This window comes from the organism of the source record quoted next, unplaced genomic scaffold, assembly GCF_019419815.1.
Source record: "Pyrus x bretschneideri cultivar Hongxiangsu unplaced genomic scaffold, Pyrus_bretschneideri_v1 Contig1, whole genome shotgun sequence".
Lineage (NCBI taxonomy): Eukaryota > Viridiplantae > Streptophyta > Magnoliopsida > Rosales > Rosaceae > Pyrus > Pyrus x bretschneideri.
In genome coordinates this window covers 13,617,484-13,639,670 of record NW_025999390.1, presented here as the reverse complement: position 1 = coordinate 13,639,670, position 22,187 = coordinate 13,617,484, and the positions used below count along the sequence as shown (strand labels likewise).

At 37.6% G+C, this 22,187-nt stretch overlaps 6 protein-coding genes across 12 annotated transcripts; 5 read left to right on the top strand and 1 right to left on the bottom strand.

Moving 5' to 3' along the window:
* The first annotated feature begins 1,822 nt into the window (after window positions 1-1,822).
* Window positions 1,823-4,290, top strand: LOC103950273. Its single transcript, XM_009361467.3, has 2 exons — window positions 1,823-2,121; window positions 3,513-4,290. The coding sequence occupies exons 1-2, from the start codon at window positions 1,823-1,825 to the stop codon at window positions 3,982-3,984; spliced, it is 771 nt and encodes a 256-aa protein (XP_009359742.1). The 3' UTR covers window positions 3,985-4,290.
* Window positions 4,291-6,959: 2,669 nt separating this feature from the next.
* LOC103950299 lies at window positions 6,960-7,844 on the top strand. Its single transcript, XM_009361489.2, has one exon. It carries the CDS (start codon window positions 6,960-6,962, stop codon window positions 7,842-7,844), a length of 885 nt encoding a protein of 294 aa, XP_009359764.2.
* A 2,068-nt stretch (window positions 7,845-9,912) lies between these two features.
* LOC103950274 lies at window positions 9,913-12,152 on the top strand. Of its 2 annotated transcripts, none has more exons than XM_009361469.3 (5): window positions 9,913-10,173; window positions 10,786-10,938; window positions 11,163-11,338; window positions 11,464-11,587; window positions 11,812-12,152. In XM_009361469.3, exons 1-5 carry the CDS (start codon window positions 10,042-10,044, stop codon window positions 11,950-11,952), a joined length of 726 nt encoding a protein of 241 aa, XP_009359744.2. In that variant the 5' UTR covers window positions 9,913-10,041; the 3' UTR covers window positions 11,953-12,152. The 2 variants fall into 2 exon arrangements, with proteins under 2 accessions (XP_009359744.2, XP_009359743.2); XM_009361468.3 differs by having other exon boundaries at window positions 9,914-10,173; window positions 11,809-12,152.
* Window positions 12,153-12,653: 501 nt separating this feature from the next.
* On the top strand, window positions 12,654-13,525 carry LOC103950277. The gene has a single exon (XM_009361471.3). The coding sequence runs from the start codon at window positions 12,731-12,733 to the stop codon at window positions 13,364-13,366; it is 636 nt and encodes a 211-aa protein (XP_009359746.1). The 5' UTR covers window positions 12,654-12,730; the 3' UTR covers window positions 13,367-13,525.
* A 542-nt stretch (window positions 13,526-14,067) lies between these two features.
* LOC103950278 lies at window positions 14,068-18,224 on the top strand. Of its 5 annotated transcripts, none has more exons than XM_048587473.1 (11): window positions 14,068-14,316; window positions 15,008-15,259; window positions 15,569-15,804; window positions 16,091-16,301; window positions 16,411-16,463; window positions 16,911-16,947; window positions 17,041-17,106; window positions 17,261-17,365; window positions 17,474-17,627; window positions 17,756-17,835; window positions 17,925-18,224. In XM_048587473.1, the coding sequence occupies exons 2-11, from the start codon at window positions 15,215-15,217 to the stop codon at window positions 17,988-17,990; spliced, it is 1,053 nt and encodes a 350-aa protein (XP_048443430.1). In that variant the 5' UTR covers window positions 14,068-14,316; window positions 15,008-15,214; the 3' UTR covers window positions 17,991-18,224. The 5 variants fall into 5 exon arrangements, with proteins under 5 accessions (XP_048443430.1, XP_048443438.1, XP_018503720.2 ...); XM_048587481.1 differs by having other exon boundaries at window positions 14,070-14,316; window positions 15,569-15,798; XM_018648204.2 differs by lacking the exon at window positions 15,008-15,259 and having other exon boundaries at window positions 14,070-14,316; window positions 15,586-15,804.
* A 126-nt stretch (window positions 18,225-18,350) lies between these two features.
* LOC103950300 (transient receptor potential cation channel subfamily A member 1) lies at window positions 18,351-22,187 on the bottom strand. 2 transcript variants are annotated; one of them, XM_048587459.1, is made up of 7 exons: window positions 21,739-22,187; window positions 20,691-21,173; window positions 20,446-20,595; window positions 20,222-20,332; window positions 19,784-19,831; window positions 19,253-19,694; window positions 18,351-19,171 (listed from the first exon to the last, which is right to left on the bottom strand). In XM_048587459.1, the coding sequence occupies exons 1-7, from the start codon at window positions 21,875-21,877 to the stop codon at window positions 19,156-19,158; spliced, it is 1,389 nt and encodes a 462-aa protein (XP_048443416.1). In that variant the 5' UTR covers window positions 21,878-22,187; the 3' UTR covers window positions 18,351-19,155. The 2 variants fall into 2 exon arrangements, with proteins under 2 accessions (XP_048443416.1, XP_048443421.1); XM_048587464.1 differs by having other exon boundaries at window positions 20,691-21,130; window positions 21,739-21,878.

Sequence of the window (22,187 nt, the reverse complement as noted above, 5' to 3'; positions counted from 1 at the left end):
AAATCTTTCTGTATATTTTTCTTATTGTGTTTGTGATTGCTGCATACTCTTTATATCCTTTTACAAGAGTTAGTTACATTTGTCCTGATCTATACAACTTGGACTAACTAACTAACTAATTCTTGTAATCTATCCTTTCAGCTTTTTACACATGTCACAATCCTGATGGCTTGATTATGTATACTCTAACAGTGTGCCATCATCTCTTACGTCCTCTAAATTCTCCACATTCAACCCCCCCCTCTCTTCTCCTATGCAAACATTCTTGTTCCAAAGGTATTGAAGATTACTTTAATGTTTTTATTTTAACTTCATTTTTAGTGCATGTTGCTTTGTCAAAAGAAAAAATAGTTGCACAGAATTTGGATCATTAACTTCCATTTTAGTCCAATGACCTACTTTTCCCATCCATGCAAAATCTAAATATATACGAATTACTCGTAAAATATATTTATTCAGTAATTTTAGATGTTTAATTCTTGCAATGGTAATTTAAGTGCGTTTGAATTGACTTATACGTGTCTGTTTCGTTTTAAATATTGTCCTCTTATGTATGACAATTAGTATTCATGAATTACAATTTATTTACGATTTTATACGTGATAACCAATGGATTTTTGCATGTATATATAAATGCTCTATTCACACAAGATTGTCAAGTTTCCTTCGATAAATAAAGCAACTTATGTAGCATGTGTCCACAGCTATTGTGATGTTTACATATGATTATGTTATTAACATAGAACTTCACAATGACAATGTATGTAAGTTTTTTATGCCAGAGATATTTGTTGTCAAGTAAAAATGATATTGTGGTGGGTCCACCTATAAGAGAAAATTAGAAAAGAAATGTAGATATTAAGGGAAACCATGTTCTAGTGAAACCCGCAAACAAGCATGTAAATCAACCCATGTGCCAATCGTGATTATCAAAAATCACAGTGGAAGCCACCATTCCACGCATCCTATTCACACAAAAAAATTGAACCAAATTTCCTCGTACATCCTCGGAACCCTACAAAGCATACCATGAGTCCACCACCACATAGGCAGATTGTATGTCCTCCTGTTTGGGTATCTTTTTTATCTCTTTTTATTTATGCGGTCACAGTTAAATCAGGTAAATATTTTATATTTTTATTACTTTTTGTCTTATTATTTCTATAAAAAAAAAAATCAATATAAAATATTAACGTGGTTTAATCATGACTGCATAAAATAAAAGAGAATAGGAATAACATTCAAATAGGAAAGCAGACAATCTACCTTTATCCACCACACCCAAAATCACCCCAACAACCCAAATTCATATTTTAAAAAAAAAATGATTAAAAAAGTGGATAATTAAGTATGAAACCAGATAACTTAGTTTTCTGTTCCCCACACGCCTCATATTCCCATATTTTGTTTTCATGTCAGGATAAGGTTCGCCCTCACTCAGTTATTCTCTTTTTTACTTCTTGGTTATCTATTTACTCAAACAATAGCATATTGGCATAAATACTTTTTCAATATAAACATTCATGGAATCAGCTGGTTTTGTCACGTCGGTAGAAGACTCACAGATCCATTTTAATCTTTATCTAATCGTTATCATATAATTGATCAACAGTAAAATCAATTTAAAACGTGTAATGTGAAGTACCAATCTGAATTTTATCTCCACCACCCCCCCTTGGTATATTTAATACGACTCATTTTAGTGTTAATATCCCATCTCAGTCACATTTTCCCTCTCTCTGTTTTCCTTCTATCCAAAATTCGCACTCTTTTCTTCTAATCCAAAATCTCTCAACTTTTGAACCAGGACCCAGCCCACATCATGTCAATCGCTCTACAGAGAAACGGCGGTGGCGGCCATAATATGAACCGACGGCCGAGGTTCATCCATGGGGCGCCTTGCATCCCCATCTACAACTCGTCCGAGAATAAAGGGTTTGCTCAAGATCGTCGTCTTGACCAGGAGGACTCTTGCAGCAGCTCGTCGTCTTCAGTTGGAAGGAACAGCGACTCGTCTGATGGGTCGTCGGAGGGGGAGGAATCCGGTGAGACTGAGGTGCAGAGCTCGTTTAAAGGACCGTTGGACACCATGGACCAGCTCGAGGAGGTTTTGCCGGTCAAGTATGTTACTTGGTACCTTTTTCTTTATAGGTTTTGAACTTCTGATTTGAATGATCTGGATTTTGATTGGTTGGAGTTGAAGTTTTAGTTAATTAGAAAGTTGGATTTTGATTGGTTGGTTTTGTGGTTTTACTGAATTAGCAAGTTGGGTCTTTGATATAATCTGGATTAAGATTGGTTGGTGTTATATTTAATTGAATTGGGTTTGGTAATTTTAGATAAAGTCTGATGCTTTGATTGTTATTTGAGCATATTATTGCTTTTTGTTGAAAAAAAAAAATTAGAGCTTGAAAGTTATTAGCATGTGGGTTTGTTAATGATTCAGTAATTTTCAGAATCTTCGAAAGATGCAAACTAAAAAAGAAGGAACGGAAAGAAGCAATTATGACTGAACGGCGATAAAATGAACGGTTCTGATTATGACATGATTAGGATTTGTTAATCACAACTGGGTGGATTCCCAAATATTGTTGTAAGAAATTAAGATTAAAGGCTCACTCATTTCTCAAAAATTTGGATTTGTTTGTATGTTTGTTTGGTTTCGTGAAACTAGAGGAAACGAGAAGAATATTAAATGTTTGAGCGTTGTGGATGCTCTTCTTGTTTGAGCATTGAAAAGGGAAGTCAGTCAAGATACGTTGTTGGCAATGTCTAATTTTCATTTGGATTTTTGTTTGTTGTCACTTCATTGTTTTCTTCCTTTTGGTCTTTACGATCCTCTGGTGATGAAATATGTTTGAAATTTATTTTTCTACCTTATCTGGTCTTCTCAGCAACCCACAAAGCATTTAGAAAAACTTTTGAGGGTGTCGTGGTATGGCGGCGATGCAATCACAATATAGTTCTTATACCCTTTTTGTCATGTAAGCTGATAAGCTTGTAGTTATCTTTTTTTACTTTTGTTGAAGTTTATTGACACACAAGCCTGAATTGATGTTCAGTCTTTAATAAAAGAGGAAAATTGAGTTCTTGACTCTGTCTTATTAGGAACTTGATAAGTTCAAGTTTCAAACTTCTCTAATGGTTTAAAATGTCTTAATGGTTGAACGAATTAGGCTGAAACAAACAGGAGGGTGGGATCGATTGACATAAAAATGTCTTTGGTTAAAAGTATTGCTCAAAAGTCAAAACGCCTTGAAAGGGAGGCACTTCACACTCCTTCCAAAGCTTCCATGCCTTGTGCAAGCTTTTGTGGCTTCGTTGTTTTGCTTCACACGAGAATAAAATTTTGTTTGTGTGGCAATATTTAGCCATTATGGTAGGATTAGATGAATCTTGAAGATCATTAAGTACAATCGACGAGCTCAAGAACTTTAATTACATATATTATCTTATTTGTTTCATGCATTTTGATTTGTGATATATTTATAATGTCTTCTTTCTTATTTCAGGAGAGGTATATCCAAGTTTTATAGTGGTAAATCAAAGTCCTTTACAAGCCTAGCAGATGTCTCGTCTGTTTCTTCTGTCAAGGAACTTGCAAAGCCAAAAAATCGTTATACAAAGAAGCGCAAGAATTTATTAGCCCAGAATTATTTTCAGGATAAAAACTGCAATGACTCTATGACGAATAATGGTGTTGTGATATCAAAGAGGCCAGCTGCTAACCCTAGTCGAGGATCGTTTATTATTGGGGAGACTTTGAGCAGCTCTCCTAGCTATAGCAACGGGGAGGGATCCAACTCCATTTCACCATCACCTTCTTCCTGTCTTCCACCTCTGCCTCCACACGGTAGACAATCACCTGATAATGAACCATCGCCACCTCTTCCTCAACGGAGTTCTCCTTGGCGATCATTCTCTCTTTCTGATCTGCAGTGCATTGCTGCAGCAACACCTGACATAACTGGCATGCGAGTTTGAAGCGGGGAGGACAACAATCTACATTGACATTTTAGCTTTCCATCCCTTTTGCACGATTCTGGAAGAATGTTGGTTGTGTTTAAGTTTGGTCTCATGGGGTTTTCCACTGTAGTTGGGCATCTTGAAGATCGAATCAGAGTTAAAGTATTCGCTACGTATAGGATTTAGTTGTTAAGTGATGACGATAATGTGTCATTTTGTATCATGCAAGCATCAATTTTATGTTTCTGTTTCCGAATTTGGGAATGTTTTCCATCTTTTATAGACGAACAAATTTATTGACAAAGTTGGTTTTGCTTTTCCTTATATCCAATTTAGTTGTTCAATTCAATGCTCGTCCTGGGAAAGGCTTACGGTTGATACTTAGGCACCCGTAGACGGAGAAAGGTTGCCGAAAGTGATGAATGCTCGAAATGCTTGAAGAACGAAACAATTTTCAGAGATGTTAGTGGTACTTGGAAATAATCATCCTAGTGATGAAATGCTCGAGGAACGACATAGATTCTAAGATATGTTATTGACATTCAGAAATATCGTGGAGGAACAATTCACAATGTTCTTAAAAGGAAAGGTCGCTTGTGTAGATGCACTGAGCGGTTCTATTCATAATACAGTGATAATTTGGAAGGGTAATGACGCTTTGAATGGGTATTTCTCTCTCTAAACTGATATAGTGATATAGTCACATACTGTCCTTTTAAACTGTTAATAGATCAAGGGATAGGAAAATGAAGGGGAAAAAATGATAGCAGCTTCCGAGTTCTGTTGATATAAAATAAACAAGAGTAATAAAATTGATCTCATCTCTTGTGAATAACTTCATTGTATATATTTCATGATCGCGTACCGTTTATTTTCAAACATATATATGCAATCATAAACTGAACGATTCTGATCATAAAATTTATACGGTGAGAATATGATATTTGCAAGGAATATATGCATTTCTCAAGGATATGTGCGTTCCCCGTATAGACACGAACCCCCCTCATTACCTTACGTGCGACTCTCACTGCATACGGCTCGTACAAAAACTCCTAAATTTATCTCGAGCCTTATATAGGGATGGAAGTATTATTCAAAAAAATTTGTCAAGACGGCTAGATAACAATATAACATATTGAAAACATTACACTCTAATTTCTCTAATTGAGTTACAAGACATCAAAATGTAAAGTTAAAAAAGGAAAGCAAACTTGAACCAAGTTAAAAATAGAAAAGAATCCTAATCTCTGTCCTATTAGTAAACAACACTTGTAGACGGCTACATTACGAAAAGACTATATCTCGCCAAGACAATTTCTCCAACTGAGTTACAAAAGCGTAATCCTAAAACAAAACCCTAAACCCCCTTTGTCCTAACAGGACACAATGCCCCAGTATAAAAACAAATCAAACTGGTAACTCGCTAACTTTTCCAAAATTTCTAGTTCTGACACCGGATAATGGAGATAAAAAAGAAATTACAAATAAACGCTTAAAGATAAACAACTCGCCACTCTAAGGAATTCACCAAAGAGATAAGAGTTTAAGGATAAGAAGAAAACACTCTTCACTAAACCAAGTTTAAAAGTAATTATTAAATTATGAATGATCAATTTCTATACATGAGTAAGATTTTGAAATTGTCTAGGCATGGAACAACCTTCCATGAATAGTTTACCCTTATTAATGGTGATACATAACCATGACTTAAAAATATGCATGAACTTATTTAATACAAATCATGAATTTAAATGAAAACATTGAACAAACTTTTAACTAAAGATGATAAATGCACCGTCTTATAATTAGACGAGTCTAGATTTGGTATCATATGCCTAATAGTGATCAAGCACTTCTTGGTTCGTTGTTGTTTATGGAATAGTGGGTTTTGTTTCAACTTCCACAGAGAGAAAGAACGTTGCATCGTGGAGGACATTTGTGAATACAAACCTTGAGGCTCTTCGACGGAAAATTTTGTCTTAAGAACATAGTATCAAATACTACCCTTGAATTGAAAATTTTAACAATTTGACCCTAATTTTCCAACAAATTACTCATTTCAAACACTACAAATTCCTGCAATTTCAACTAACATCCTTTAATTAATTTTTGTGCAGCTTCTTCTGCAGCAGAGGAAAACGCAGAAAATGCATGAAACAGACTGGTCGCTAAGTGTTGAGATTCATGCACAGCCGTTTTACGGAAAACTGAGAAAAATCTGCAGTAATCAAGCCAATCAGCCAACTCAGGCACCCACGATAAAAACCATATTAACTGATAAAGCCACCCATTGACTGGCCAAACATCTGTAAAACTTTCAGATGAACAAATATATATGTATATTAAAATCAAATCTAATAGTCAAGAGAATTTCCTTTTTTTTTTTTTAAATGGAAATCCCTTCTTTTAAAGGACATGTATATATGTATATACACACACATGCAAAAAAAAAAAAATGTAAAAAAGAGAATACAAGTTTTTCTCAGGAGAAGGGGAAAAGCCGAGAGGTTTAATGACACCAAGCGACAATGCCATAATAAAAGTTGGAAGCAAACAATTTTTTTTTGTTTTTCCATAAATGATTTCTTGCTTCAAAGTAATATCTAGAACAAACAAAATCCTCTCAAAAATTGATAAGAACACCCACATTGTGATAGGACCTCAGCATCGGTTTCGAATTTCTGGACTGCCAGTCTCACTCCTGCCTTTAAATCTTCTGGGTGCCTTCAGTTGTGAGAGAAGACAAACACAGAGAACCCATCCCAGGCTCCCAGCAGAAGAACAGCTTCAAAAGGTTCGATTTTTATCTCCAAAACCTCATATTTTTTAATTTTTGTTTTATGGGTTTCTTTTTTTTCATCTGATTCTTTAACTTTTACGACAAAATGTTCATTTTTTTTAATTTTCTATTTTCTGGGTATTTTGTAACCTCTGTGTTTTCCCGACAAAAAAAGGTAGCAGCTTTCTACGTTTTGGAGCTGCGGAAAGACATGGCTTCGAGGTTTGCGCTTTTCACAGAGGAGAAGTTCAAACGGTTTCACAGCATCGACCGAAATCTGTACACAATTCTGGTGCTGAAGCTCTTCCGGGACCCACTGGAGTCCATGCAGGTACTGGCCCTGTGGCTCTGGCTGGAGAGAGTTGGGTTCAAGAACGTGGTGAAAAAGATGCTCTCTTTGCCCTACATTTTGATCAACGAGCTCGCTGACGAGTCCGTCACTTGTCTCGAACTCATCAGCGGGACCCATTTCTCTCTTCGGTCTGAGCAGACTGACATCCCACTCATACAGAGTTTTATAGAGAAGGAAATCTCAGTCCAGTTTTTTCACCAGAACCGGGACGCAGCGGCTCGAGACGTCACTAAGGCGGTCAACGAGGTCTGCCTCCCGGCTTTCGACGACATCATGCAGAAGGCAATGCAGCGCGATTGTGCTCAGAACTCTGCGGATCACAGTCACGTAGTGTTACCTTCACAACCATCGTCTTCGTCTTTATTCCCATTTTCTCTTTCAATTAATCAGCAACCTCTGCAGAGGAACGAGGCGACGCCACCACACGACAGGACGATGTTTGTGACGTTCTCAAAAGGGTACCCGGTGCAGGAGTCCGAGGTGAGGCAATTTTTCAAAATAACTTTCGGGGCTCGAATCGAGTCTGTGCAGATGCAGGAGGTGCAGCCATACGAGCAATCACTGTTTGCGAGAATTGTCTTCCACTCTCCGGCGACGATCGAGGCCATACTCAACGGGATGAGCAAAGCCAAGTTCACAATCAATGGAAAACACGTTTGGGTGAGGAAATATGTGCCGAGAAGGACACGATCTTTGCTTCCACCAATGCTTTGGCAACCAGCAATTGCTCCTTTTTGGGGATGAATTGGTTTAGAAGGTGGTGGACTTTTGTAATTATATGGTGAATGTTTGATGAAATAAATGAAAGTTTGGAACTTAATTTGTATCGACCTTTATGTAACATCCCACATCGTCCAGGGTAGTGATACTTAAATGTATATTTCTATCCCTACCTAGCACGAGGTCTTTTGGGAGCTCACTCGCTCGTGCTAGGTAGGGATGGAAATATACATTTAAGGATCACTATCCTGGACAATGTGGGATGTTACAATTATATCCTTTCAAATTTTGCAATCTTTATTGTTTTTTATATACATTTATATGACCATTTTAATATGGATGAGACCCACGTAAATTGATAAATCTTACCTATATTAAAAATATAGTACAGATGATGACATAAATATTTGTATAATCTTTTTAACAAAAATACTAGTCTTACCACATAGTTATATCATCTCTCCAATAGAGACGAGACCAACATGCATTGGTGGGTCATATCTTAATAAATAGATGGTACAAATAAGTGGTAAGAATAACATTATTCTCTCTTTAATATAGATAGTGATATAGAGCTCAATAACATATGTGAATCTCATCTCCATTAAAGAAATGATGCAAATATATGATAAGATTTAAGAGTAGCATTTTTTATTTTATAACTAAAATATAAAGTGAATAAGAAAATAATTTTTCTATTTAAACATCACTATCCATCTACACTCCACTAAAAAATTTGAATTTTGGCCTTTTCTAAGAACACCACTATTGCTACCAAATTGCCCTTAAACACCAACACACCACTCCACACCCGGCATTATGAGAATTTTCCGGTTCGGGTCTAATTCGATTCATTATTGGATTATCAATGAGCTTATGATATCTCATTGATAATCCAACATTGCATTTATGAATACATTGCGGAAGATATGTCAAATTTATTACTTTGTTGCGCAATTCCAATAGATATCATAATTACATAGAAATGCTATATTTGAGTCATAAGTTGAGACCCAACTCTTGTTAGTTGTCAAGGATTAAGAAATAAATGTCTTTAAATTTACTTAATCACGAGAATGTGATAAGTGATCAATGTATAAACCAAATAAAGAGAACAGATTTAGACAACTCGTTTGTGTAATTAGCAAAACTACCAATAAAACACTTGTTTTCTTTGAGGGAAAAAGAGCTATAAAAATACTTGTTTCTTGGTTCAAAAGGTACAGATTCAATATATTTACCGTGAAAAGAATTTTGTTGTTGATGATTTAGCTCATTTGGGTCAAGTATTTTTTAGCAAGCTCATCATTCTTGTAGTCAGTTGTTAGTTGCATATATGGTTAAAGTTACATACTCTCGTGATATTCTTATGTAAGCTTTCTTTTTCTTTTAGGCTTACGCCTCGTTATTAACCGAAAAAAAGGAGTTGTTTACTATTAAGTAAGATGAAGAGAAATTAAGAGTAAGATTTAGGAAACTAAAACACGGTCATGGTTGATGTAACCAAATTTAGTTTCTAATTAAGAAAACAAAGCTTCTCTAAATGGGTGATTTAACTTTTGTAACTTGGAAGGTCATAGTCTAACCAAAGATTGGAACTTTAAATTTGGAATGAAACAATGACAATCCTTCATCACTACTCACTAGTAAATGGCTTCATAATACCTTTGACATTTTGAGTAGGATCTTAATGAAGAGGTAGCACACCCAAGCCACTACTTGGAACACGTGCCTTCTTCATCATGCCATTAAATAAACTTGAAGTCCTCAATTTTTTTGTAAATTGAGAATTTAAGATGTCATAAATTTAATGTATTTGAGTTCGACTTTTCTTATAATTTTGACTAATATGAACTAGAATATTACAGCAGATTGCACTTAGCTAAATGGGCTAAAGTGGTGTTCTTTCTCGTCAATATCCAAGTTTGGATAACTATCTCTATAGTTTAGATAAATTTTTTATTTACAACATCGTTTGTTAAAAAAAAATAAAAAATTGAAGGCTTGGTGGGCCACACATTGTAGAAGCCTTTGGTGGGCCACTGTCAACCAAAATGAACCCCATCTTTCATTTGACAATTTGTAGACAATGACCCAATGGACCTTCATCCTGATGGATAGGCTCTCTCCCTCTCGTTTCCCCTCACAGTGCAGAAGCAGAGGGCGGGTGCTCCAAAGCCTGGTCGTACAGTTCACGGTTCTGAATTTATAAAAGAAAAAAATGGATTGGGGTTCGAATGGAGAAGAACCCACTTCGTGGGAAGAAAATTACAGTGTAAATTTGATTCCATCGGAGTTATTTTTCAAGTTCCGGAAAGAAGTGCAGGGTTTAAGGGTCGGCCTCAATCTGGAGGTATGAAATTTCAATCTCCTCAAGATTTTTACTGTTTTTTTACCTGTCCAGTTCAAGGGTTTGAATTTTTTTTTATAATTCAATGCTTAATTCTCTGTTTTCGGTGTTAATATGAAGAATTACTTGATGGGTTCCTCCATGCTAGTCACAAGTCAAAGTGTCCTGTTTGTAAATATTTATTTATTTATTAAAGTTTTGTTTGCATTGGGAAGGATCGTTATCTTCGTGTTTGCAAACACTGAGTGCCGTTTGATAAGTATTTCGGTTTTAGTTTTTGGTTTTGATTTATTGGGTAGAGTTAGAGCGAAAGTATGGAGGATGGAGAGAGGGACGAAAAGGGTGGAAAGGGGGCGGTGGTAGGGAGGATGGAGAAATGGTTATCAAACGGTTCCTAAACAATCCATGAGAATACTGGATTTCTGTGTGTTTATATTGAACAACTGAAAGTACTTGATAAATCTTCAAATTTTCATAAAAATTGCTTGCAGTTGTTTGTGTATACAGTATACATTGTGGAATATTAGCCGATATGCATAGGGTCTTAGCTTCGATTATTAACTCGCATTGATTGTTAATGAATTCTGATTTGTTGGGATCATCGACTTGGTTCAGTTCTATAATGCACCAATCAATGAGTTTCAAGGAAAGATTGTTTTGAAGCCGTTAGCTCCTGAACGGATGTGGAAGTTCATCTATGAGCCTATCCATCAGGATGTTCGTGTTCTTTCGAAAAAGATTCCTCTAACTGGATTTCTAAATCTCCAGGTTTGATTCCGCCCGACCCTACTTTCCTAGACTACCAACGTATATAATTTCGGATCCTTTGCACCATCTCAAGCACACTTCGATTAACACATGCCAATCTTATTAGGAAATTAGGAATTGATAATATTGTAGCTTCAACATCATATAGTCTGCTTGTGTGCCCCCTTGCCTGGACTGAGCCAGTAGTTGTTGTCATTCACACTACAAACTGTTGGAAAAAGCAGGTTGGCGTCGGCCATAATTTTCAAATGAATGCAATTGGATGGAAATGGAAACTTACTACTTGTTTTGGTGGAGATGGTATATCTCGTACTCGGAATAAGACATCGGTTCGCGTGGTTCCTGGTGTGGATTTGCGCTTTGGGTGGAGGGCTGATTATGTACTTCCAGAAATCACAGGGCAAGTTTCCTAGTCTTGTATGGTTGATTAACTTCGTACTGAAGAAATATTACGTGCATGTTGTGTCAACTTTTTCTTTCACTGTGATTAATTGTGGCTCATGGTTAAAACTTTGGATTGATTAGGGCTCTGGGTACTGGTGAACCATGGTTCAACATGAACTCGGGAAAGCTGCAAGCATCGCTAGATAGAGTTGAGACCATTGTAACCTATACTGATAACTACAGATTATACAAGCCTAAAGGCCAGGTACGACAGTTATTGAGGTTAAGCACTTATTAGATGGTAGCTGAAAATGTACTCGTTTTCCTAGCTCTTATTGTTATTCTGTTTGTTCTTATTTTCGTCATTGAACCCATGAACACCGTGCGCAGGGTTTGAAATGTACACCATATTGGGATGTAGAATTTGGATTTGGGATTAATCTGCTACAAAATAGTAAAGTGCATTTTTCTTTTTCATTTTTTCAGCAGGATCAGCAGCAGAGAACTGAAACGGATGTAATTTCTTATTCAAGTCCTTCAGATCCCTTGAAGTCAAGCGACTTTTCGTCACACAAGGACCGTTCTACATGGATCAATGGACCAGAGGATGCTGCAGATTTACACAAGTAAATTGTACATGCTGTTATTTCCAAGAGCCGAGCATGCTTGCAAATCAGATCACGGTTTTATCTACTTTTGCTGTCTAGCATCGTGTAAATGATATTTAAATTTCTACCTAGTACAACTTTCACCTGGTTCTCCATCTTCTTATTGGGTGCTACCACCGATCCCTTTGAATTCGAGTGTTAAAGCAAAGTTTTCAGCCATAATTTATATATGTCCTCAATGCGAAATGAAATTGTGTGTCCTCTGCGATGCCCATGTGTCAAGAAAGAGAGAACTTTCAATATGGTTAATACTTTGCTCCATAAAATAAGGATTCTCTTTTTCGTACAGACAAATTACAGCTTGACATGTGAGCATAAATTTTTTACTTTTATCATTTCTCTACCAGTCACTTCGACAAGAGCATCGACTGTGATTTGGTGTGATTTGGAGGTAACAAGAGGAACAGTGGTCTCTTTGAATTTTGATTTGTTTGGGTTGAGAAAAGCTGGTGGGTGGGATTTGTATTTTGGTGGGTTCTAATTTGTTTTGTTGATCATTACTTTCCTTTTGGAATTTAAATCTCTGAGGAGGGAAAATATGTAACGCCACTCGAGGACGCACATGAGTCACCCCCACCCCATCCCATCCAAAACCTAGCCGTTGCAAACTCAACGGCAAAAATCCTCTCCCACCCCCACCTCCTCTATAAATTCAAAAAGCTTCTTCCCCCACTCCTACACTTGTGAAGCAAAAAACCCATTGCATTCTCTGAAGCAATTCAAATCTTCAAACCCCGAAAATGGCAGCCTCGAAATCGAACCTCCGAAGCTCTTGTTCCTTCCCAAATCTTCTCCTCTCATGTCTGAACTTCACTCTCTTCATCCTCTCCGTCACCTCTCTGGTTCCCACCGTCCTCCTCCGAACGCCCCCAACCTCAATGGGCATGGCATTCCTAATGATTTCCGGCATCTCGATTCTCTCCTCCTTTGTAGGGTTCTACTCTCAGCTCACCCACCTCTGCTTCATAACCCACGTTTCTCTCCTACTCGCCTCGCTGGTCGCGCAGCTGCTCGGCACATTGGCATTGTTCACCAAAGAGCGCAGCACCATGTCGTTGATCAAGTCACCACGGGACCCGAGAGAGGCCAAGCTGTTGGTGAGGTTGGAATGCGGGGTTCTGATGGCGATGCTGATGATGCAGGTGTTGGTGTTGGTGATGAGCTGCGTGGTGCAGAGCTGCTGGGTGAGGGAGTATGAAGGGTTGGAAGCCGAGAGGGAGGCGATGACGAAGAAGAGGAGCCGGCGGATCGCGAAAGTTCAGGAGGAGTCCATGGAAAATGCTGCAAAAATAGCTGAGGTGAAGGCCAAGGAGCTGGATGAGAAGATGAAGAACAAGTATGGGCAATGGGTGAAGACGTCTGAGTTCGAAGGCTAAGGAGGTAATTTCACAGTTGGGGTATAGCAAAGCAAGCATTTGAATGGTGGAGTCTTTGTTGCTTTTCGGTCATTTAGTTTTGGGGTCACTAGGGTTTATGTAATGTAAAGCTTATGACTTGTGAGTGTTATTAATTTATGATTTGTGGCCGTTTGTTTACGTACTCTGCTTTTTTTCCTTTAATACGAAAAAAATAGAAGGAAAGAGATAATCGAACTTGAGATCTTAAAATGTTTTAAAAGAGAAGGAAAAACAAGGGTGCTCAGAAACCTAAATATAATCTCACCTAAGTTGTTTTTCTACAATGGGATAATGGATCATAAAAGATTTTGACATGTTTTGAATTGTTTTTGAAAGAGTTAAAAGTGATTTTTGAGCCGTAAAAATATTTTCTCAACTGGGTTAAAATAAAATGCTCATTTTATTTAAAAAGAAATGAATTTAGAAAAAGGGTGATGATAGAGAGATTAAATTTTTAAATTAAATTTACAAATTAAATTATATATCATTAATAAAAGACAGACACGTTAATTAACGTTTGAGTAATAATTAAATACAAAGAAAGAGGAAATGTGAGCAAAAAAAGAAACGAAAACGCCGCCAACCACCTGCAAAATGATCCAACGGCTCACGTTGATCTTAATCATCAAAGGGCCCACAATAATACGACATCCGATGCCTTCTCTTGTAAATATTTTTTTATCTTCCTAAGATAAACGTCGTAAAGCGCCTTGTTGTAAATTCAGGCATCGCTGAGCGCGCCTTAAAAAACAATGCCTTCCACTTCTTCATCCCCCAAAATTCCAAACGCGCCGTAACTGTTACCCAGCAGCGCCACCGCAAACCACCGTGCCTTCCGCCCCGAAGTATCAATCCATCAACCGCCGACGAGCCAAAAGACTGCGCTTTTTGCAACGAGACGCTCCGATTCTTTGCCACTAAGAAATTGAGTAAGCTCACTTTTTCTTTTTCTTCTTTAATCTGAAATTGCATGCGAATTTTTGAGTTTTAATGGCGGAAATTCCTTAGCTTTCTTGATCGGTCGCCGAAACTATGGCGTTTAACTGTAAGGAAGTAGGTGGGAATATCTCGACCGAGTCGACTCAGTCGACAATGGCGACTGTTGCCTTTTTCTCTTCTCTCTCCCCAACAAAAATATAAAATTAAGCCACAAGAAAAAGAAATATTTGTAATTTCTCTGACATTGTGGATAATCGATTGATTAGTGACGTGGGGATAATTATTGACTTAATTAATATTTTTATAATATTCCCAATATTTATATCATTATCCATGTCCGGCTTACAGTGCCCATGTTTACGCTAAAAGTTTCTAAATTTTCTTATTAGTGCACCGCAAATTGCGAAAATATGATTAGGGTAAAGATTTATCCATTAATTATTGGGTAAATCTTGAATTTTTATGTTATAAAAGAGGTCAGGATTTGATCATTTGGTACAAAGAAGGGAAAGAAGAAATGCTGGTAAATTATTTTTTTGGATAATATTTTCTGAATGGTCCTCAATAATTATTTTTCAAGTCCCACCATGAAGTGCATGTTATGCTAATTATCCACTAATTAATCCTAAAAAAATCTTTGGCCAAGATTTTGATTACCATTTTTGTTTTTGTGTATTTTAGGAAATAATTGGTATTGATAGAAAAAATAGACATCAAAAAGAATAAAAGAATGAGGTTGCAAGGGAGGAGAGCTGGCTGCCAGGGATTTCACATGTTCTCTCTCCTGGCAATGATATCAACTTCTTGAAAACATTTAGAGAGTTGCCCCTGGTTTTGTCCACAAACCTGTGTGTTTGCTGCATACCCACTTGTTGCTTCTTTCACCAGATGGTTAGTCACACTGCTTCCAAGCAAAGTTACCGAGATAAACAGGTTATGACCGTCTCTGTTAGGACCACTTTCGAGTTTAGTTTCGAGTGCTGGAGGTCTAGAATCCAAACTTTATCTTGCCCCATCATCATCATGGGAATCCAAATTTCGGGTCCCGTATGATGTGGTAATCACTACATACCAGGAAGTCACATTTTTTTCCATGAATAAATAAATAGACTCAAGCCTACGTGTTGTCATCTTTATCTTATCCACACTATTTGCAGCCCCACACTTGACATCTAGGTAGTTATAACTGGCATTTTATCCGCAGCCATGTTTCTTGAAATTATTTTGCTTTTGTTTTAATAGACAGCTACATCCAGCAGGGATCAAACAAGCGTTTCACATGCTGGGAATTATTGTCACCATCTTTGTGACATAAGACATTTCTTAAGAAGCATCTCCCCCTCGGTGAAAGTCAATTCCAGAGGAAGAACTGTTCTGATGTTGACGATTTCAATTGACAAGGCTGTGCTGTTGAGATTTTCCCATGTCGATTATAGAAGTCATCAAAAGTTTCACAGGATCAATGCCACTTGGTACGTGTGAGTTACAGTTGCATATTTCATTCGTGTTGGATTAGTTCATTTACTTTCAGTTGCATTCTTAAATTCTTATTGTACTGTACGCTGCAAGGTTTTTCTTCCTTGTATGCGGTTGTATCCTGATGTCCTATATGGAATTTTTTTAGTGTTATTTGATCTAGCCACTTATTTTTGTTCCTTATGCACTACTCTTATTAAAGTAAAGGCCTCTCCTTATAGTTAGTTGTTTAGTATATTAGCAGCGCTACGTATCTTTCATTATCTTATTTCATTACCAAATGGACAGGAAAAGGGATTCAAAGTCCTCCCATCCGAGGAAGATGGAAGAGCTGTCAGTAGAGATTCCAACACAAACTATTCCTCACTGTGAACCATCAAAACATCCTGATCTGCAATTTGACCGGCTGCAACCATCAGATGAAGATTTAGATCAAGAGAAAAAGTTGGAATTTGGACAATTTGTTGCACGAGAGGCCGCACTGGATGAAGAATACTGGGTAAGTAATCACTTTCTAGATGATCACATCTTGGCAAAATTTTCCAAGTGTAGGTTATTTGTGCCCACAAATAATATTTGGTTTTTTGGTGCTTTTGGGTTTATGGCAGACAGCAGCATGGTTACGTGCAGAAAGTCACTGGGAGGAGCGAAAAAATGACCGGTGTGTACTGTAGTTCTTTATTACTTTCAGATTTCCCTCTCTGTCTTTCTGTCTGTCTCTGTCTCTTTGCCTTTGGTCTTTGTTAATCGAACTACTCTAACTAACTGAGGAACATAAAGTTCCTATCATAGGTAGGCTGACTAGATGGTCTATACCATCTGAAGTCATCATATAAAGCTTTACATGCAGAGGAATGGTCCTGCCATTTTAAACAAAAGCTGGCAATCAAGGTGAAAGATAAAACAAGGGAATAAGGAAAGGTTCAGAACTTCTAGTTCTGAATCAATCAAAATTTCTAGAGAACTACCCCCATGACTGGATCCTGCCAATGGTGGGTTTCCCTCTGCATGTGCAGTCTTTAGTGGGCTCCAAGCCTCTAGTAATTGTTTTTATCAATCAAATGGACGGTTGGGCACTGCTGATTCTAGCTATGCTTGATTGACACAGATTTGCTGAGAGTAACAAAAGGAAATTTGCAGACCAGGTAGGAAAGATTCATTCGCTTTGCATTCTCTACATGTACACATGGAATGTATGTCTCAAATAAAATTCTGAATTATACATATAATTTTTTTAGGAATTTAATGCTATAAAAAGACGAACAAAGGGGCAGCAGAGGCAGACATGCACATGCATTATCACGGTATGACTATGACATATTTGAATGAGCGTGTTTCTGGTTTATTAGTTTGAACTCAGAAAACCCTTCTTTGCATTAAGGCATGTTATATTTAGCTAAAGTACCCAATCAATAAAAATATACCATTGACGGTGACTGTTTGCTTTCGAATTGTCAGGTGAAGAAGGACACAAAGAATGTGAAACGTACTGTTGTAAAAAGTGTAGTTGGAACACTTGATTTGAGCATTCGGTACTTGTTGGATGGAGAGACCTTTCCAGGGGTACAAGCTTCTTGTTTAAAACTTAAAACCTACACTGCATGTGTGTCTACCAGTTGGTCCAGTTTATTGGCTTTGCTGAACTGACAATTAAATTAATTTCTGTTGCAGGAACGGGCAAACGCTCCTCTCTTTTGCAGTATCAACAGGACACTGTCAAGTAAATATGGTTATATTTCAAACTTATGTGTGGCCAAAGCAGCACGACGCCAGGGTATTGCCAGCAATATGTTACAGTTTGCTATTAGATCCGCAATGTTAAATGGTAGGATGAAATACTGCATGAAATACTGCATGAACCATTCTCTGGGATTATAGAAATGTCTGACTAGGGCGCACTTGAATTCCTCTTCTGAGTCTTCTCATTCCCTTTCTTTTTCTGTTTAAATGTAGCTGATGTCGAACAGATATATGTGCATGTGCATAAAAAGAACAAACCCGCGCAGGAACTGTACCATAAGCTGGGCTTTGAGGTATTATCGTAGTTGTGCATTTGTAGTTTGCAGTTATAGCATATCTTTGATTTAGACGAGCGCTAATGCCACTTTTTCATTATTCCCAGATCATCGAAAGGGCGAGCTCTCAATTATCTGAGGAGCAAACCTATTTGCTTTGTTTCAAGGCCTAAAAGCTGATTCAACAGAAATTCATGAATTGTATTTCATTCTTTAGGAGATTCAGAAGAAAATTATAGTAGAAGAATACTCATGTGTACATGTAACATGAAGTTGGGTCAAAATCCGAAAATTTTACTTCCCGTACAAAGTCATGGTGTCAGAGTCCCTGCAAAGGTTCTTGGTATATAATGTACTTCCTTGCTCAACAAACGTTGTCAATGAAAAATGATATTCAGTAGAGTTTACTTCTTTGTCCAACAAATGTTGTGAATGAGAGATGATCTCTCTCTCTCTCTCTCTCTCTCTCTCTCTCTCTCTCATTATTTTCGCACACCGTTTCTTACCTCCTGAACAAAAGGTGAAAAAAGATGTGCAGAAATCGCTTCCATAAGCTTAACAAGTCGTTATAAAACAAATAATATGTCCCGCACATAATTACACAAAGTCCTAAAGTTTTATATAGAACATCTGCAGCATGCTATAGGTTTATCTAATGCAGAATCTGCCTTTCATCACTGATCAGCACGCATAAAAACACAGCCAAAACAAGTTCACACATCTTTTCTTCCATCTGTCCTTCGGATTACCTAAGTTTTTTAGGGCGAAAGATACTCGGTCCAAACGTGGATCGGACCATTTGGATAATCAAGGGAAGCTGCAGCAGGGCAAAAAGAGTCGCCGGAATACTTGCCAGCAAGGTGATTGGGACGGAAACCCAGTTGAATCTCTTGCTGAGCGCAATCGAAAGTGTTGCACCAAATGCCACCATCATCGCGGCTATAGCAAAGAAGAGAGTGGCCAAACCTATTATCAACCTCTTTGGTAGTGACTCTAGGAAATCTTTTTCAGCATAACGCTCGGTTAGGATTGATAGAAACATCAAAAGTGAAGTTACCGAAGAAAATAGAGCTAATGTATCCGAAACAACAAATACCAAGAATATGACTGACTTCTTCTGTAACAACATTGGAGCTCCTTCGTTGTCGTTACCTCCAGGTACTGTAAAAGCAGCCGCAAACACAACTGTGGCAACGAGAGTTGATACGAGCATGCAAGAATTTGACGTATCCTTTAGCCATTTCTCTCTGCTCTCGGCCAATAATTTGTGTTCCTTGGTGAATAACTCTCGAGCAGATTCTCCGTTTAGGTTCGGGCCCTCCTTATAATAGGGGTGAACTAGTTTCTCCACCTCCTAAATATACAGAATAAAAGAATTATTAAGAATGTGAAAATGTGTGTATACTAACAATTCAGAAATTTTCTGAGTAAACACCTTGAACCACTGCAGTTCTCTCTGCATTTGTAGAGCTGCACCGGAAATTGATGAGAGTTGCGGAAGAGGAGCCAACTTTGCTGCCAGATGCAAGATGGAACCCCCGATTCAAGTAGTTTAGCAGCCATTAATTTACATCGTGCAGTCTTATCATACACAGTACGAAAAAGATGTTCATGTCGAAGTTCAATAGCCAAGTTGAGTAACAAATATTGCTTGCGGTGGCGAACCCATATTAGATCTGGAAAAGATTCTACGAGCATACTTATAATTTCAACTATGCCATTTACAGTGGCTTTGTGTATGATATCTGAATTCAAAAGATAATTGGACCGCCAAGAAGTATGCCTCCGTGAAAGTTGTGAGCAAATACGTTTTACTAGTTCAACTGCACAGTGATGTCTAAGTTTTGCATCTTGGAGTTGCGTGAAACTTGCTGGTGCTGCAAGTTAAAAATGTGAAAGATGCCGAGTGAAAAGCATACAGCATGAAGAACTGCATCAGAGAAGCAAATTACACAAGAGATCATACCTATTCGTTTAATAGCTCCAAAAAGTACTCTTCTTAACCCATGAAGAACTGAAACAGAGAACAAAATTACACAAGAAGTGTCAAATATTGCAGATTGATACCAGACAATTCCTTTCGGAGTTACGTAGCCGGTTTCACCTCTAATTGATCATTAAAAGTTTAAAACCATGAAGTTGATTGGCAAAACCCTTTTCTTAAGAAATACACTAAGTTTGATACTTTTACTTCAATCGACAGTACAACTAATTATATCTATTTCACTGCAACCCCTATTTTTCCTTTCTTTTATCCTTCTAAAAGATGATACTCAAGATAGAAACTTGTTTGATATCATCAAAGGTTGCGCAACTACAGAGATAAATCTCATAATCGACATTTTCTTTTCTCGCATATGATAAAAAGCTGAGAATAATTAATACAGAATTTGCAAATCCTGACCTCCATACTGTTCTGGTGTTGCCATTGTTTGAAGGTTTTGGACGCTTCCATGGCGAGCCGCATAGGTTCTCACTGACTGTGGTGGTATAGTGTCCACTTCAATGGGGAGAACTGAAACCAAAAGTGAAAATAATAAGCAGCCACTTAAAAATCAGTACAAAAAAACAAATTGAACAAGTGAATGGGAAGTTGTTAAAGTCGAAAAATGAGACGAGGCTCTTAACATGAGTAAATGCAGCTTTCCCAAAATCCAAACCTGCTGCCACTAAGGAAGTTTGATTGATTCCTTGCCAAAACATACAAAGCAGTACAATCTTCTTTATCTTTAGCAATGGCCAACTCAGGATATTTATTAAGCACATACAGTGAAATTTCTGTTGCAGAAAATTATAAATCAATCAAATTATAATGATAGGGATAGCGAAAAGGAACGATGTTGTTCCACATTGTGCACAAGAGTGGTTTTTACCATGGAAACCTGAGGCAATAAGCATATTGACTAGATTAGCAGCACAGTGGCCAGTAAAAGGATGACCAGGCTCCTCATTTGTAGTTACCAACAAAAAGTACCACACCAACTCCTTATTCTCAGAAGCGAAAGTGGCAGCTAGGAGCAGCGGAGTTCTTCCGTCGGCATCTACGCATTGTGCCAACTTTAGATTTTCCATCAACAAAGCCTTGGCAGACCTCAGACTTCCACCTATTGCAGCATAGTGAAGTGGTGTGAATCCCATTTCATCCTGCATTTCGAGGACATCCCTAGGAACGCGTTTCACTAATTTCTCTACGAATTCGGAGTGCCCTTCGCTTGCAGCAACATGTAGTGCAGTCATTGATAAATTCGAGATACTAGCTTTCGCAGCATGAGGATCATTGTCCAGAAACTTGCTAGCCTCTTCCCAATTGCCACTGGACGCAGCACGGTAGAGTGGCAGGTAGTAATCCAAGTTCACTTTTTTCCACCATATTTACATGAATCATTTACTGGGTTCAGTTAAAAACCCTCACCCCACATAAAAGATGATATCTTTAAGTGCGATTAATGCAATAGAAGTAAAATCACAACATGGGTGATTAACAGCTGCACAATACAGTGATAGGTAGCAATCCAAGTTCACTTTTTTTCCACCATATTTACATAAACCACTTACTGGGTTCAGTAAAAAAACAAAAGAGATTTTTGTGTGATTTGCTTATTATACATGTAGTAAAGTCAAATAAAAACATGGGTAATTAACTGGGTTCAGTAAAAAAACAAAAGAGATTTTTGTGTGATTTGCTTATTATACATGCAGTAAAGTAAAATAAAAACATGGGTAATTAGCAAATTAGCAGTAGCACGGTACAGTGGTAGGTAGTACTAGTAATCCAAGTTCACATTTTCCCACCATAAGCATTTCTGGGTTCAGTTAAAAATCGTCAACCCCCAAAAAAATGACATCTTTTAGTATTAATGAGTGTTATACATGCAGTAAAAGTATAATCCAAAACCAAAACATAGGTAATTAGCAGCTTACCTTCTTCACTATCATTGACATACTCGGTAGGAACAGACCCAGTTTGGTTTCCACCAGTTGTGAGATAATGACTAGTGGTAGTGTGATTCCCCTCGACATCGAGTGCCAATTCTGGAATTCTACTGTTTGGGACTGCCATTGATTCGGTGTTGTTTGTGTGTTATTTTTTCTGCTGCAAATTCTCGTCTGGTTCTGCGAGGACCCTAAATATTAGAGGAAGGATGCTTTGCTTGACTTGGTCTTCCCGTAAAGACATTCCCCTATTTCCTTCTTTTCTGTTTTACTGCTTTCTTCTTTTTCTTTCCGGACTCGTCTCTTTTGGGGTTTTAATTATTCCAGAAAAAACAGGATGACCAAGCGATTAAGCAAGCCTTGATTCCTAGAGTATCGGAGACTCTGATAGTCATTAGATTATGAGATGAGACTGCAAAATCCAATATGCATGCAAG